Source organism: Pyxicephalus adspersus, chromosome 3, assembly GCF_032062135.1.
Source record: "Pyxicephalus adspersus chromosome 3, UCB_Pads_2.0, whole genome shotgun sequence".
NCBI classification, from domain to species: domain Eukaryota; kingdom Metazoa; phylum Chordata; class Amphibia; order Anura; family Pyxicephalidae; genus Pyxicephalus; species Pyxicephalus adspersus.
The window spans coordinates 110,747,689-110,763,627 of record NC_092860.1 but is presented as its reverse complement, the minus strand read 5'-3'; the positions used below and the strand labels follow the sequence as shown (position 1 = coordinate 110,763,627).

Here is a 15,939-nt window from a genome sequence, read left to right as displayed (position 1 = left end):
TGCACTAAAGAATATATATTATCATTGTTTCATTTAGAATTGAATAAGTGCCCATTTACAATATTGGCTAAACTCCAAACACTAAACTTGAGTACAAACGTATAGCATAGACACACAAAGTCTATCTATCTATCTATCTATCTATCTATCTATCTATCTATCTATCTATCTATCTATCTATCTATCTTCTGTGTAATTATTGGCTTATAGCATAACTTAATACCAATTCAATCACATCGCTATACCTAAAAAAGCAGTACAATGTACAATGACTTAGGAGTGTGAAGTTATACATATTAACTTACAGTTTTAAATACAGTAAATTGAGATCAAAGTGATTAATGCAGTTTTGGCTTTTTGCATTTTACGCTGCATATCATACTGAAACATATATTAACATCTGTTTTTAATAATGTTATAACAAGTTCGGCAGCTATAGAAATGTATCAACTGTTATCAACTGTACCAGCCTGTTAAATGCTTATAAACTGTTAGATAAAAAAGTAGAGTAAATGTTCCCCAGTTGCTCATATAATCTTAATAAATTTCAGCTGCATTTTATGATGTGTGCTGAAAAAGGAAACCATTCAATATCTGAGTGTGTGGTTAACATGCTAGTTATTGTGCTTCAATTAGCAGTATACATTTTTCCTTGAGTGTGTTACCTAATAAGGAGAAAAGTACTCTGTAACCCATTGTAGCAAACATAAAGTCAGCTAACAATAGTAACATATTACTAAATTGGTAAAAGTTAGTTTTATTTTTTATTTTTTGGACAAACAAAGACAGTTCAGTTCAAGGCAAGCTCGGGCTACAAAAAACACCAAATTTAAGATTCACCACAGTACATTGAGTTACTTTTTTAAATTGGTAAAGAACAGTTGAGGACCGCTGCATGAAACCAGTGTTTCTTTACCTTTCTTAATATGGGGAAGCCTTGAAATATTATTTTCAAGTCATTGAGGAACCCTTCTAAAATAACTCTATCCACAGCTCACAGTACATTAGTGTGGTGGTCAGTAGGAAAAATGCCTACATTGCTGGCTATTGGGAAGGACATCAGCCCTTCAAAAAGCCAAAAAGAGAAATGATGTCAGTTAAACTGACCTGAGAGCACGGAATTGCTCCTTGCTTAAGGAACCCCTAGCAACCTCTGGAGGTACCCTGGGAATCCACTGAACTTTGGTTGAGAAACACAGAACTAAACATATCCCAAGTCCAGTTAATATGTATCACTCTAGACTCATAAAATAGGCAAAGTGTATCCTTTTCCTTTCTTTAGTAATCTAAATCCTCTTTCAAGAAAAAAGAAGAAAGGAGGGCTTAAGGGAAAAGCCAGTGGAAGGGAATGTTAGTAGATGTCTAGTCCCTTACATGGGATATTTGCCAACCCAATTTCATATTCATACATAAACAACATTAACAAGCAGGGTTTTTTGGCAAACAAATCTTGTATTTTACAAATCCATAACATAATCCACAACAAACAGTATTTGCTTGCATATACAATTGTTTTTTTAGTGTTACCTCATTTCTTGAGGTTCAGTAACTGTTTATTAGACATGAGTTGCCTACTTAATGGTTCAACTGTATCCGAAAATCACATAGGAATGTACAGCAAACCATATGTGCGAGAAACACAAATAAGTATGGGTGTTTTGCACGTAGCTTAGTTACCCAATGCATTTCACACTTTGTAGGCTCCCTCAGGTGTTACTGTGCACGTTTTATGAGGGTTTGCATTCAGTCTAGATACATTTATCAAACATAGAAGAATATTAGTATATCTTATTCAACTGTAGGTCATACATTCAAGTTCTAAGCAAATGAATTGAAATTTAGTTGGATATGTATCAAAATATTAAACCTATATAAATAAGCAGGTAAGTTGTAAAGAAAACACTTCAAACTGAATATATATCATATACAGATACATATATTCATATATTTTCGATAATGTATTAAATAGGTTTACCAACTCTATCTAATTTTATGTGAACTGCCATTGTTATTTTCTACGCCCTGCTCTTGTAATATTCAAAAAGATTTTAGGGTTATCATGACTTACATTTTCCAATGATATAGATGCATAGGGTAGGTCATCTATGGTGTTTTGAAGTGGTAGCAGTTCCTTGTTTGTATAACTATCTAGATATGGAAAAGAGAAATGCTCCTAATTTGAATGTCTAGTAAATAGTTACTAAACCTCAAAAAATGAGGTGACACTAAATAATAATTGTATATACAAGCAAATACTGTTTGTTGTACAATATGTTATGGATTTGTAAAATACAAGATTTTGTTTGCCCAAAAAACCCTGCTTGCTAATGTTGTTTATGTATGAAAATAAATCCTCTTTCATTTGTAATTTCTTTGCTCCCTCTCCCTACCGATGACAGTGGAAGGGTTTTGGTAACAAATGCAGTGGTGTAATTTCTTAAAGCAGTGGGCAGAACTAGGTGTGTTCAGGTATTAATTTTTTTGCACCCCCACTGTAGTACAAGCAGGTACAACCTAAATGACAGAGGCAATTCTACTCTGAATTCAGGAACAGTGACGCTTCCTTACTACACCTACTAAATAAGCATTATATGGACTTCTCTGGAAGGTATTTCTATGGCTTGGCATGGGGACCGAGAGAAAACCTTAAGTGCAGATGGATCCACAAATAAGTGCTGCAGCACATATTTTTTTTTAATAGGAGACAAGAGTACTTTAAGCTTTATGCTCTACTCCACTTTAATAACAAAAAATTCCAATAGATAATATGGAACATTACCTTTATATAGGGCATAATTATCAAGGTAAATTGAAATTAGTGCAATTATTAGTGCAATTTAACTTTGTCAGATTTTGTCAAAATTTTGTCAGATGGATTGTCATTTTGAGCAATTTCTAAACCTTAAAATAAAAACATAAAAATGAAAGGAAAGACAGGTGCAGATGTGTTTCCTGGAATTTTCAATTCCTTACCATTTATGTTTATTTTAACATACTAATGATTTCTATATTTGTGTAATACATCTAAAATGATGTGGTTGTACCCCCATAAACCAAATTAGTAAAGAGGTCCTTCTTGTATTCCTAGATGTTAGAAGTATTAGTAATGTTCCCTTCAGTTATTGAACTTGTAATGGGCTCCCTAAAAGTTCCCAATACAGCATTATAATGTATATAAAAAAGCAGATTACACCACTTTAGGTCAGAGAAATGAAATATATGTGCAGATAAGGACTAGCTAAACATTTACTGGATTTCTGTGTAAACTGTATTGCATATTTTCAGAATCACAATCAAAACTTTCTGGGCCACATAATATACATTTTCTGGGTCATATCCCCATATCACACTTCAGTGAGTATCAATTTCAATATAGTATCAATTTCTAGATCCCTGGTTTAAAATTGACAAAATGCCTGTAAGGACAGAATCAGTACTTTACTGACACAAACATAAATCTGTTCAGCAATATGTCCACATGGATGGAAAAAGTACCATACTAAAAGTGCTACAAGTACTTTCAAAGAGAAGCAACCAGAACTGCAATAACACAACCTCATCCATCCTGCAGAAACAATATAATTAGTGTGCTAACACAACAAGCAACATGTCCACAGAGATGGAACAAGAGTCTACTGAAAGATAGAAACAAAATTGGCAAAGCCAGAAACATCAGCTCACACAGAATACATTTAAATAGTACTGTACTGAAAAACATGCCTACAGAGATGGGATCAGTACCAAAAAGACACTGACAAAGTAGATTCCAGTATGCATGCACAGATGAAAGAAAGAACACTGTGTGGCACAAAGGAGGCCCTGCATGGCCAACTGCCCAACTGGTGCCAGAACCCACTTGTTGCTGACCCAGCTTTTCACCTGACCACAGTTTGTTCCTGCATATCTGTTACTGACCTTGCTTATCTACTGAGCATGTTTTGTTTCTGCTCATCTCCTTAGCTAACCCAGCTTGCCTACTGATCTACAGCAGCTTTGCCCTCAATCATATCCCCCTCTGGCCTGCACCATCTGTTCGATACTGTAGACACATTTGCCACTCTTCGCCCCATACCCTCTGTTTCCACTTCGAAACATAGAGAATACAGGTGGAAAGAAGGCCCCATCCTCACTTATCCAGACAGGTAAATAACTTCCTTGGAGATGCAAAACATCATTGAACTACCAAGTTTGATGTCTATCTAATTCTAGTTTTATAAATTTAAATGACAGTTTGCAAGGCTTTGTCCTGGAAATATGACATATGTGGGGATTGGTAAGGAATATACCGTTTTATGAATTGAGGATGGGCTTGTGGGTGGGCGGGGGTGGAGCAGAAGGCTGCAGATGTCTTCTTGCTCCTCTCTCCTGTTAATAAATTCAGCAAATCACACTAGTCAGTTTAGGCGATTGGCCGAATGAAATGACATGACAGAGGGCACAGATCCTTCTGGTCATAGTGAAGACAGCAGCTAACCAGGTCCAGGGCCAGTTCAGCACAACCCACAGCATTTTACTCATCTGTGACCTAGTAGTTGGGGACCCCTGCTCTAAAGAAACCCTCAAATCATTTGAGTGGGATTATACTGAAGAGCGAGGCAGCTCTTGTTATCATCAACTACTAATTACTGAGAGAGGGTCATTGCCAGCCAGGGACCTTAATTAGCCTTCAGCATTAAACCACTAATCCAAACTTTGACTTTGTGCCAAGCTAAGGGCTAAGTATTCACACTTAAAGTCACTTTTTACTATTTTATATCATGTTCTGTAAATATTGTGTACACCATGTTCCTTTTCTTTTAATAAAAATATATTTAAATTTTTTTATGCTTAATCTCTGCTTTTTTAAAGCTACCTAATGTAAAATTCTGTTGCATTCATTCTTTGGTGTGGCAGAGATAAAACACTTGATGGTGTTTGATGGACTTGATGGACGTTGTTAGTCTGAATGGTTAACTGCTTAGTTAACCCGCCTCATTTATGACCAATTTTAGTCTGTTGGTACTTAGATTGCTGAGCCAGTTGCTCTGGGAAATCTTTTTGCAGTGTGACACTGAGATTGAATATTCTTATAAAAGATTGCTCCCCCAGCAGCAACAGAACATATCAGCAACAACCATATAGTATGCAACCACTCTAAATTCATGCAAAAGGTAGGCAGGATTTTTTTTTTTAAAGAACTACTACTTTATAATATATCAGAAAAAATAGAAGCAGTAAATTATCTTGACGCTCCTAAAGCCCTTCGGTCACACCAGCTCATATGACGAAAGGTTTCTATGACATCATGCAAGAGAGATGGAGATAGTGTGTGCTGTAAATCAGACATCCAGTTATCAAAACATGTTTGTGGGTGCATATCCCGATGTTTGGTAGCTTCAGTTTTATCAATCAACATTAGGGTTTGTAAATAATTAGTAAATTGCACCATCGTGGGAGAACCAGGTTCCAGCCAACGGGCCTGATTTATTAAAGCTCTCCGAAGCTGGAGAGAATACACTTTCATCAGTGAAGCTAAATGATCTAGCAAACCTGGAATGGATCTGGTCCAGGATTGAAAACATTTGCTAGCAACTAGCAAATAACTTTAAAGAAATCCATTCCAGGTTTGCTGGATCACCCAGCTTCACTCATGAAAGTGTATTCTCTCCAGCCTTGGAGAGCTTTAATAAATCAGGACCAATGTTTCAATATAGATTTTTTTGGCTGCTAATAAACAAAGATGGTCAAATTTAGATAAACTAGAACTAACTACTCGGAAGGCCGTTCCATGAAAATGTGCCAATTGGAGCAACAATTGATAGGTTGTACCAGTAACCTGATAAATAAATCAGAAAACTGACTTCTAAAATGCACCTATTACTGGACAGTTCCACGGTAAATGTTCTAGAGGCACTAATAGGAACGCACACTTGGGACAGGCTTCTAATCTGCGAGCAGCTAAACGTGCACTAACCTTTAAATTTAATGCATAAAAGGCTCTATGAATGATTTTGAATTGCATTTCATGCCATACCTCGCTGACAATACATTTACTAACCAAGGACCAACTAGTTTCTAACAACTCCAATGTAAGAGCAATGTAAATAATCAGCCTATTTTGTACAAACTTCAATGGAGCTCTAGTACCAGAAAGATTATCCAACAGTAATGATTAAATGAATGAAATAGAGTGGCAGGAAATTTAGAAAACACTGAATGCTGGAGGACGGAGTTGAGCTATGGGTTAGCTTGCAAAGACTTGCATGCAAAGAGGGCAGACCCCAGAAGAGGGTAGTGACTAAAGCTGAAATCAAAATCAGAGGTGAGGGAGGCATTATTACCGGTTTCATAGAGGTTCATAGAGCCTTTAAAGTGGAACTAAACCAAAAAATAAAAAAATCACACTTACTTTTAATTCCACAGATATCTCTATTGCACTGGAGAAGTCCCAGGTCCCTCTCTGTCCTGGAAGTTCCCTTGCTCATGTTACCCACATGTTAAACTGACATAGAAGGTGGAGTAAATTTATCATGAGTGATGGTTGTAATATGCTAATATTTTCATAGATTACAACAATTAAAGTGACTTTCTTTTCTCCCTTCTGAGCAGCAAATCATTCAAAACTACAAGTGTTCTTTAAATTACAACTCACATTTCAGTGCAAATCCTTAAACAAATTGGTGAGTTTTTTTTAAAATAAACTGGCTACAACTTTTCCAAATATTCCAACTTCTTTACTGATATTCTAAAATTGCTGTGTGGTTTACAGTATATAGAAGAATATTTTCAAAAATCTGCAGACATATAAAACAATCTTTGGCTTTCCTTCACCTATCCCAATTCTATGTCTTTTACGTCTCATATGTGGACGTAGTTCTTGTTATTGTAAAAATTTGTATACGTAGTTAAACCTTTGTAACTTTTGATATGTATTGTTATTTGTAGAACCACTAATAAAGAAATACTGAATTTAAATTCTCTTACAAGAACTAAAACTCTTTGTAATAAAGCTATTAGTATGTCTCGATTACTTTTATCACATATAGGCGGCATCCAGCATTTGATAAGATTCATTTATTAACACATAGCAGTTCATAAAAAATACCAATAATTTATTTTACATTGCAGTTGATACAGCTAGTATCAACAAATATTTAACCTTAAGCACATACATTTATACAAACATGTATCAGACTTGCCTAAAATGAATGCCTAGGTAGGATTCCCTTTCACACCCATTACAACATCTTAGTGTTCCTAATTCTGACATCTGTATGATAGGTGTGAAATGGAACATCACTGGAATGACATTTCAGTTATGTATTATGTTACACCTCAGTGGAATCTGATGTGTTCTGTAAAGGAAGAACAATACATCTCTAGAATCTATCTGAAGAACAATCTCTTTGGACTAAATCACAGGTCTAGTTGTCTCACTTATGGTTATGATGGTTCTCCCGTTGTACACTAGCATACCCATTTTCAATTGACTTAGTGATGTTCTAAACTATATATATATATATATAGTATTATATAGTAATAGTATTAGTGAACAGGCAGCAGTAGATAGAACTAGTAAGCATAGCAATATGTATCATGTAGGAGGTGGGGGAATTCAAAATGCAAAGGCTGGACCGAAATCAACCAACATATTTACTAATAGAATAATGTTGTATGGAATAACTTTAGCTGTATACATAGTTTGGTACACCTGTATCTTCTAGGAAGGTATCCTCTGCCTTAAGCTGTTTATTGGTAATTCATTTTTATATGGATTTGACCTTTATCATTTTAATTAATATGAGTGTGAAAAAAAAACAATGCCTCATTGACTACTATTGTTTAAAGGTCATAACTATATATGCTGAAAATCTAGTATCTGTTTATCTTCATGAATGTTGCCAGGCTTAAACTAGATCAGACTGATGGGATATGAATAGTGTTGGCCAAATTTGTCTCAAGGTGTGTTAGAGGTGTTTATGTTGCCAACCAATTGGTTGGAAGAAGAACAACTGTGAGCCCTTTAACTGTACATAATAGACAATACTTTCCCCTACTATCTACCAGCCAAATAAAATGCTGGCAGCTATTAACCTCGACAACAAGCTTATGGACAGTTATTCACATTAGTGCCACAGTGTCTGCAGTGTACTTACAACAAGCAAACTAAAATTAGCTCAAGCAACAGGTTTATTCGCTTCTAATAGATTTTAAGAAAATGCTGTGTTAATCAGCTGATTTGCTGATTTTGAAATCAAACAGCAAATCTAGATTTGAGCCTAAATTGTTTTTATTGGGGCACTAATAATTTAAAAATGTATTATAACCACCTATATAGTGAAATGGGACAGGAACGGAAGCCAACTTGTAGCTTGGTACAACCTGTATCGCTAACCTGCATATTTATAACATAAAAAAGAATGGATTTTAAAAATGTGCTAATCTTCTCCTAGGGGCTCATAATTAAACAGTGAATATATTATCAGTCTATTATAGTAATACCAATTAAAGAGGATTTATGTGATACAGACTGCCCTTTGCCTTAGGGGCAGTATGTCAAGCTTCCAATGCCCAAGCTCATTTATTAATACAATTTGACTGTGGAAATTTATATTCTAACTAAATTGACTGCCCTATGATGGTTCCATTATTAGAAATGTTTTTCAGAGAGTTTGCCATTAAAATATTTTACTGTACTATTCTGCAAACTCAATTCAATTGTAACAGAGTCAACAGATACTTAATAGAAACCGTTATTGTTCGGCTTGTACACATGTTAGAATAAAGAGAAACAAAATCTGAAAGATGATTGACTCATCGTTCTATTAATGAAACTTGTGACAAAGGATAACAAATGATATGAAATTTTGTTGTTATGTAGCTTGTGTACACTCGTTGGGCAATTGGGCGCTAAGGACGCGTGAGTGTGTTTAATTCCAGCTAATTTCCTGCAATCTCATTTATGCATCTGCAAGTCATTACTCAAATGCTTACCAATCACATCTTCTGTCCATTCAGTATCATTATGTAAGGCCATGGTCCAACAACAGTACTCACCAGGCACCAGTGCCCCAATCCAACACTGAGCTCTTCCCCTATAGCTAGCCCCCTCTCAGCCTCCGAAGACTGGTTGCGTTTCTCAGCACATGGTTGCCCCCAGGACAAGGGATGGTTCCTGGGGAAGAGCTGGCAGAGGACCAGGAGCCCACAAATAACGCAGTACCAAGACTCCAACAGACAAGTCCAGAATACAGAGCCAGAGGTCATACCAGATAACCACTCACCAGACCAGATGAAGTACACAAGGGCAAACACAAGCAGAGTCAGGGTCACAGGCAAACGGTCAGTCCAGGCAGAATAAACTCGCAGGGTCAGAAACAGTAAATCAGACGAAACACACCAGCACAGATTAGGCCAGCTATAGGCCACAACAGGCCCCGGTGACTGGGAGTAGATAGGCTATAAAGTTCCAACAGCCAATAGCACTGCAGGATAGAGTCAGACACTAATCACCCTCTAGAATCCCCTTCAGCTGTGCACAGCCTCAAAAGGTTGTGCTGGGGATGCCAATAAAATACATCAGGCTCCACAGCTAAAGGGAGGCAGGGGCTGCTGCTATTTCTTTCTTCTCCTTGCTGCTGAAAGTGTCATTGCTGGACAAAATAGGCCATGTGGCATACAACAGTGGCGCACAGATCGGAATCGCCAGCCCCATAAGCGTTTCCTAACACATTATTGCATGCAACGTGCATTATTCAACCGTTCATACAGAACATTGTTATTTGATTTGCTCATTTCAAACAACCTTTGACTAACATTTGTACATAACGTAACACTGGCAGAAATAAAATACATTGAATAGTACATTGTGGAAGAATTGTCAGAGGCTTAAAAAGTGTTTCCCAAATACCTGATGATCCTGGCTTTTTTTTTCCCTGTTGTTTTCTTTCTGCAGTCTGGATTTAGATCCATGATAAAAAATGTGCAGTCCAGCTAGCTAGTAAAACAGCTGTACAGCACAAATATGTAATATGACAGTCTGAATGACTTGGAACCTTGTTATTTCCCCTTTGAGTAACACTGGGTTCCTTGTGGAAACCCAATGTACACTCGCATTAGACATGCCTCCAGCAGGGAGCAGCGTGTCGTCTTTTGTCTCCGCCCTCAGCCCTCAAAGCTGGGGAAAAAGGGGGCAATGTGGCCCATGACCAATGCCTGCAGGAAAATATTCACAATGTCTAGTGATGGTGTCTGGTGTGTTAACTTATTTCTAAGTTGCAACCTATTCAAATACACTTTAATTTGTAGACTTTACTTGTAATGTGCACCTACCCCATTGCAATATTTTAACCTATGTTATTATGATTTAAAGGAAAGAATGAAACAATAAACAGTAACACGCACACAATTATATATAAGTTGTTTTGTTTAAATTGTTCTTTGAAAAAGTGTTGGTTTATGCAGTCAATCAATGTAGGGGCTGCTGGTAGTATTCACTAATTCTGACTGAACACTAGAGTGCCCATAATATCAGAAAACTCCATATCCCATTTCACATTTGTAGTCTCAGTTCTCTACAGTACAATGGGGTGGTTACAAAGGAGATATTCTGAACAGAGCACGAATTGTAGCCACGGTCATTAAGGACATGCTGTGCTCTACACATTTTAAGACATTTTAATTAGTTACTGCAAATGCAAGGAAGTAAAACTTTAGCGCAATTTTTCTAAAGCATTTATCAACAGCATTTATCTGATATTGGGGATCATCTAGTGTGGCCTCTGACATCAACAAAGCACATGATACTTAATGTTAATACATAAAATTGCTAAATACCATATACAATACTCTAGTACATTGTCAAAAACTGAAGGAATCGCACACGTGATGGTCAGAGACTACAGAAATATTACGGGATTATCTCTGGACATGCTGCAAGAGATATTCAGAGATAAGGGTCATGTCAAATGAGATTGCTAAAAATCACTACCATAACATCCTTTTACAAAGTATTGCATTCACAAATTTTGCTCCCTACAGCTCAAAAGTTTACTGGTGCCACATTTAATATTTGTCACAGCAAGATATAATAGAGAAAACAAGAAAGAGTAATAGCTAGAATAGAAAAAGGTTAGAAAGATTTAAAAAAAAAATCAAACTACCAAGCACCATGGGACTTTACTGTAATATTTGTGTCTAATAAAGACAAAACAAGTAAAAATGCACAGATTTGATTGATATTTTATATAATATTTACATATGCATATAATATCAGTAAGCATCGAAAAGTCTAGCAAAAGCTAACAAATGGGAAACACAATCACCGAAAGTACTAGTGTACCTGAAAAACATTCAGATATACACTACACAACACCATATACCGATGGTGGTCAAAATATCTCAGGTGCGGCACTGGGTGGGTTTGGCTGCCTAGAGATGCAACCCAATTAAAACAAATGGACTGTAACAGACCTTAACACCTGAACATTTTGGTCCTGCTGCTTTTTTTTACAATGTACTGGATAGTGTACCTGGTGTCAGAGGCCGCAATAAAATGCTCCTGTATTGGTGTCAGCAGACACAATGAAAAACCTCAACATTGGTGTCAGGGGTCACAATAAAAACTCCACAGGCAATGTCACTTACTGCAATAGTCACTTACAGCATTAGTATAAATGAGCGCAATATCCCCCCCCCCCCCCCCTCCCCAATTGGTATAATTGACTGCAATAACTCCAAGCATTGCCAGTGAACACCATAACAGCCCCCAGTATTGGTATCAGTGGAAATTATACAATTCCCCAGCATTGGTACCAGTGACTGCAATAATAACCCCAGCACTCACTCATGTTAGTAGCTTCAATATTAACCTCTTAACATTCAGTGGCCTCAATTCAGAAAGACTAAACTCCCCAGCGTTGATAGCTACTGACTTACACCTAAATTTACTTCTGTAGGACAAGGATCACTCCTTCTTACTGGGTTTTGGATTGCAGACAGCATTTCTTTGCTTTGCATACTATTGATGGTCTGCAGCCACAGGTGCCCAACAGATGGTGAACCCAGCCCAGGTCATGGAAGACCACCAACCTGAGAGCCGTGGGGTGCATATAGATCGCAGGTATACACTTGGTTTGTAACTGCCTTTAAGTAGCTATTTAGCAAACCATAGTCATACCCATCATGGTCGTAATTTATCAAAACACAGACAGATTCACTTCTTAGAGTCAATAGCCACCATCAGGAGTCATTAGATAGCTTTGTTACTAGGACTCCTGTCTCCCTTTTTCCTTCCAGCTTTCTTGTTCATCTTATTCCACCATGAAATTTCTTCTTAGGTAGTCAAACTTTCACAGTTAAATAAATCATAGAAAAAGCACTAACATTCCAATTAAATGTGCATAGATAAATATTATGTAACTTCATGCTGTTATGGCAATCAATGCCATCCAGCTTACCCAACATGTGCCAAATTTCTGTTTTTCATCCTGTGTTTTATAAAGATCAACAGACAATATTATTAAAGGAAATTTCTTGATGTTACATAATACATCAGGGTCACTTAATATTAAAGCTTTATGAGCATCACCCAATATGTCAGGCCACCTCCTGCCACTTGGTATGGAGGCTTTGTGGGCATCATCCAATGTACCAGGCTGCCAGGAAACCATTCTTACACTTGACAAGTGATTCTGACAAAGGACTGCGCTCTGATAGGGGATATTAGGGTTTTGTATAAGAAGAATGAAGTATCCAAATGTATATGACAATTTACAGCTTAACATTGTACTGTGGGTGAATATATGTCCATGAGACAGAGAGTAGAGTTTAGGAGATTAATGATAATGACTTCAGTATTCGATAAAATAGTTATGCCTTGGTCTTGAACTCTAATTGGTTCTTTATAGTTGTTGCACAATGCAGGCAGATTGCTCTTTGTCTCAACAAATGAACCAAAAAGCATCTTCAAATCATACACAATAAAATCAGTTATTACAATCTTCATAAAAATATGCTGTCAATGTCATTAGCAGATAAGAAATGAGATAACGCAAAATTTTAGGGGTTTGTACCTAATTATGAACTTAAATAAGAAATGATTTTATATTTAAAAAATCACATCTATTTCTAATCCATAATAGGTGTTTAGTACTTTCATAATTATTTACAAATATTAAAAAAATGTCTGCAGTTCTCAGTCCTGGCAGTCCTAAATTATTTCCTTTAGTGGTTAGCTAATGTGAAGATCTAAAAAATATATAGTATATGATGTATCACTGTAGTGCTAAATCAGATATATTATATATTAGCAAAGTCTCTCCTTTACTTATAAATGGTATGGTATGGGTTACTCTACACTGCACATGCTTCTTGATCCTAGCCAGCCTTATTAAATATGCCCAATGACTGTGATGCATAATGTTTCTGAAGATGACTATTCTATTCCCTGGAACCACATTGTCCCTCCACAAGCTCTCTGAGATGGGTTGTATGCTATATGAGTTAATAAGCAGTTGACAACTCTGACATTGCTTCAGCTGCATTTTACAGCAGCTTAAATTTGGACAAGCAGTTTGTAGATTGTTATAATAGCTGAAAAGGCTATAATATTGCCATCCTGGGCAATAAGTGGTGATTGTAGTGCAGGGTAACAGGAATCTGACCTTACAGGAGGCCATATAATGTAAGAGAAAGGGAAAAACCTATTACCGCTCCTGCGTAAAACTTTAATATCCAAATAAATGTTCCTTTTTTCCTTGTTAACAGAATCACAATGCTTTTGTTCACATAATTGCTGAATCATATAAATTACACCTAATTACCAAGCTGTATTAGATTGCTGAGTATAATTATACCATGTATATGTTTTCACTGTAAACCTGAAAAAGTTCTGTACATCGCTTAGGATACCCCTGGCTGACCAAGAAGCGGGGAAATAATCATCAGGGATGTTTTGGGCTGATGTGGTTTTACCCAAGATAGACCTGGAGGTGTCTAAGTTTACCCCTTACCTAAAATATATCTAGAGTTTTCTTTCAGACAAGAAGATATTTTAGAGGTCATATATTGCCTGTAAATATTATGGTCTAATCTGATATGCAAGGAGTAAGAAAAATCCCACCTTGGTTGAATTTTTAAGTTTCATTGAACCTGATTGGCTGTTTGAAGGGAGCACAGGCTTGTGTTAAAGTTTCTTCTTTAGTAAATCATTCCATGGGTCCTTGTCAGACAGTACAGGTAAAAAAAAACAAAAATTTCATTGGATTACACTAATCCTACAAACAGACAATAGGGCTGAATACAAATACCCTGTGGATGCTATTAGGCAAAATATAAAAGTAGTTACCTATGTTAGCATGTGTCACTTGCTAAGTAGCCGCTCACATGGTATTAGATACTTCTGCATCATTCTAGTAGTATATGAAAGTCAGTGCATTGCTGTGCAGGTATAAGCACAGCCTATAGACATATCATTCCATCTACCTGTTTATTTATATGTCAGCCAGTAAACACATTTCATTGCATACAATTAAAGTGAATGAGGCATAGTTATCAGCAGTCATGTAGAAATCAGAAAAAGAGTACAAATAAAGGAAATGTTACTGTACCTTGCTTAGATTTCAGTTACAGTCCCTTGTGCAAACAATGTTGAGATATGGACAATATATGTGGATGAAGAGAGAGAATAGATGGGGCATAGCTCCAGTTATTTTTGTCATTGACACTGTAAGGATTGTGAAGGATGAAGCTACGCCTATTAAAGCTGAACTCCAGCTTACATTGCCACCAGACAGCTAGTTCTGCAAAGCAATACAGAATGTGCAGCATGCATTAATCCCATGACTTGTATATTACCTGTGTACAGGTGTGCTGCTGAGCAATCCAAGGCTGGCAGATCTTAAAGCACAGGGACATACAGCTTGAGCTGGCAGCAGCTTTGTAGTGTGTTGAAGTTTAAATTGCCAAGCAATGTCCCTGAATAATATGTGTGAGGGTCACTGCCACCTGGTGGCTCAATGCATAAATTGTCTTCACTCTAGGCTCCCTTGCATCTGGAAACTTGCATGCAGATGAGCTCAATATAATGTAATCCATGACCAGGTTACAAAATAAGCCTGGAGATATTACCTGTCAACAGCAATGATCACATAGCATGTCTGAGTTTATAGATCTGCAATGCATTGCAATGGGCTCCATCATTGTACTGTATACCTCCCCAAGGCTGCATGAGATTTAGACATACATCTGCCTGGCAGCACAAAGGCAACGAACATTTACTATCATGTTCAAGGTTTTTAGGTGTAGATCAAGACAATTAATCTACTCTAGATGTATTTTGCAAAGAGTAGCTCTCTGTGAATAACATGCAGCTTATTTCTATTCTTCTCAAATTATCCTGACAGCTTCTAATCATTTGATGGATGGATGCTGCTATGAGTCTAGAGAGGGAGGAAATGACATTTATACTAGAGATTCTTTGAATTTATATCCAAATTGTATCTGTTGTAAAAAAAAAATAGTAGGGGATGTATGTATATTAAAGGATAGGAGGAATCTTCAATAGAACATTAAAATGGGAAAGGCAATGGCAAGAACATGCTGCATTAGGGTAAGTATAAAGAGAATGAGAGCATAGAAGGTTAGCAAGGAAACATATCATGCAGATCATTACTTTTATTACATATAGCACATCGTTTGCAGAGATTTTAAAATAAGATTGTTCTTTCCTATTTTTACTGCCCTTTATAGGTAGAGGTATATGTGCTTCAATAGTTGTTTTCATACTCACAAGGATGATTGAACAGTAATTACCTAAAAGACTAGGTACTGGAATTTAGAAGGAGGGAATGTTCTTTTTTTGCTGGCAGAAATAGAAATAAAATGTGACAGATGATGACTGTCCAGCAATGATAGGTGAGACAAGTTATCACTGGCTCATCATACACTGTATTGAAAGTG

At 36.7% G+C, this 15,939-nt stretch overlaps 1 protein-coding gene across 2 annotated transcripts in view; it reads right to left on the bottom strand.

Moving 5' to 3' along the window:
• The window catches only part of NPY5R (neuropeptide Y receptor Y5), a 49,487-nt gene extending 34,278 nt beyond the window's left edge, over positions 1–15,209 (bottom strand). Inside the window, exon 1 of one of the 2 annotated variants that reach the window (XM_072406002.1) lies at positions 14,589–15,209. Coding sequence is in view for 1 of the 2 variants with exons in the window: in XM_072406001.1 (XP_072262102.1) it covers positions 14,836–14,895 (60 nt within the window). In the remaining variant the exon portion in view is untranslated. The remainder of the gene's footprint in view (positions 1–14,588) is intronic. The other variant, XM_072406001.1, reaches the window with a different exon arrangement.
• Between the last annotated feature and the right edge of the window lie 730 nt (positions 15,210–15,939).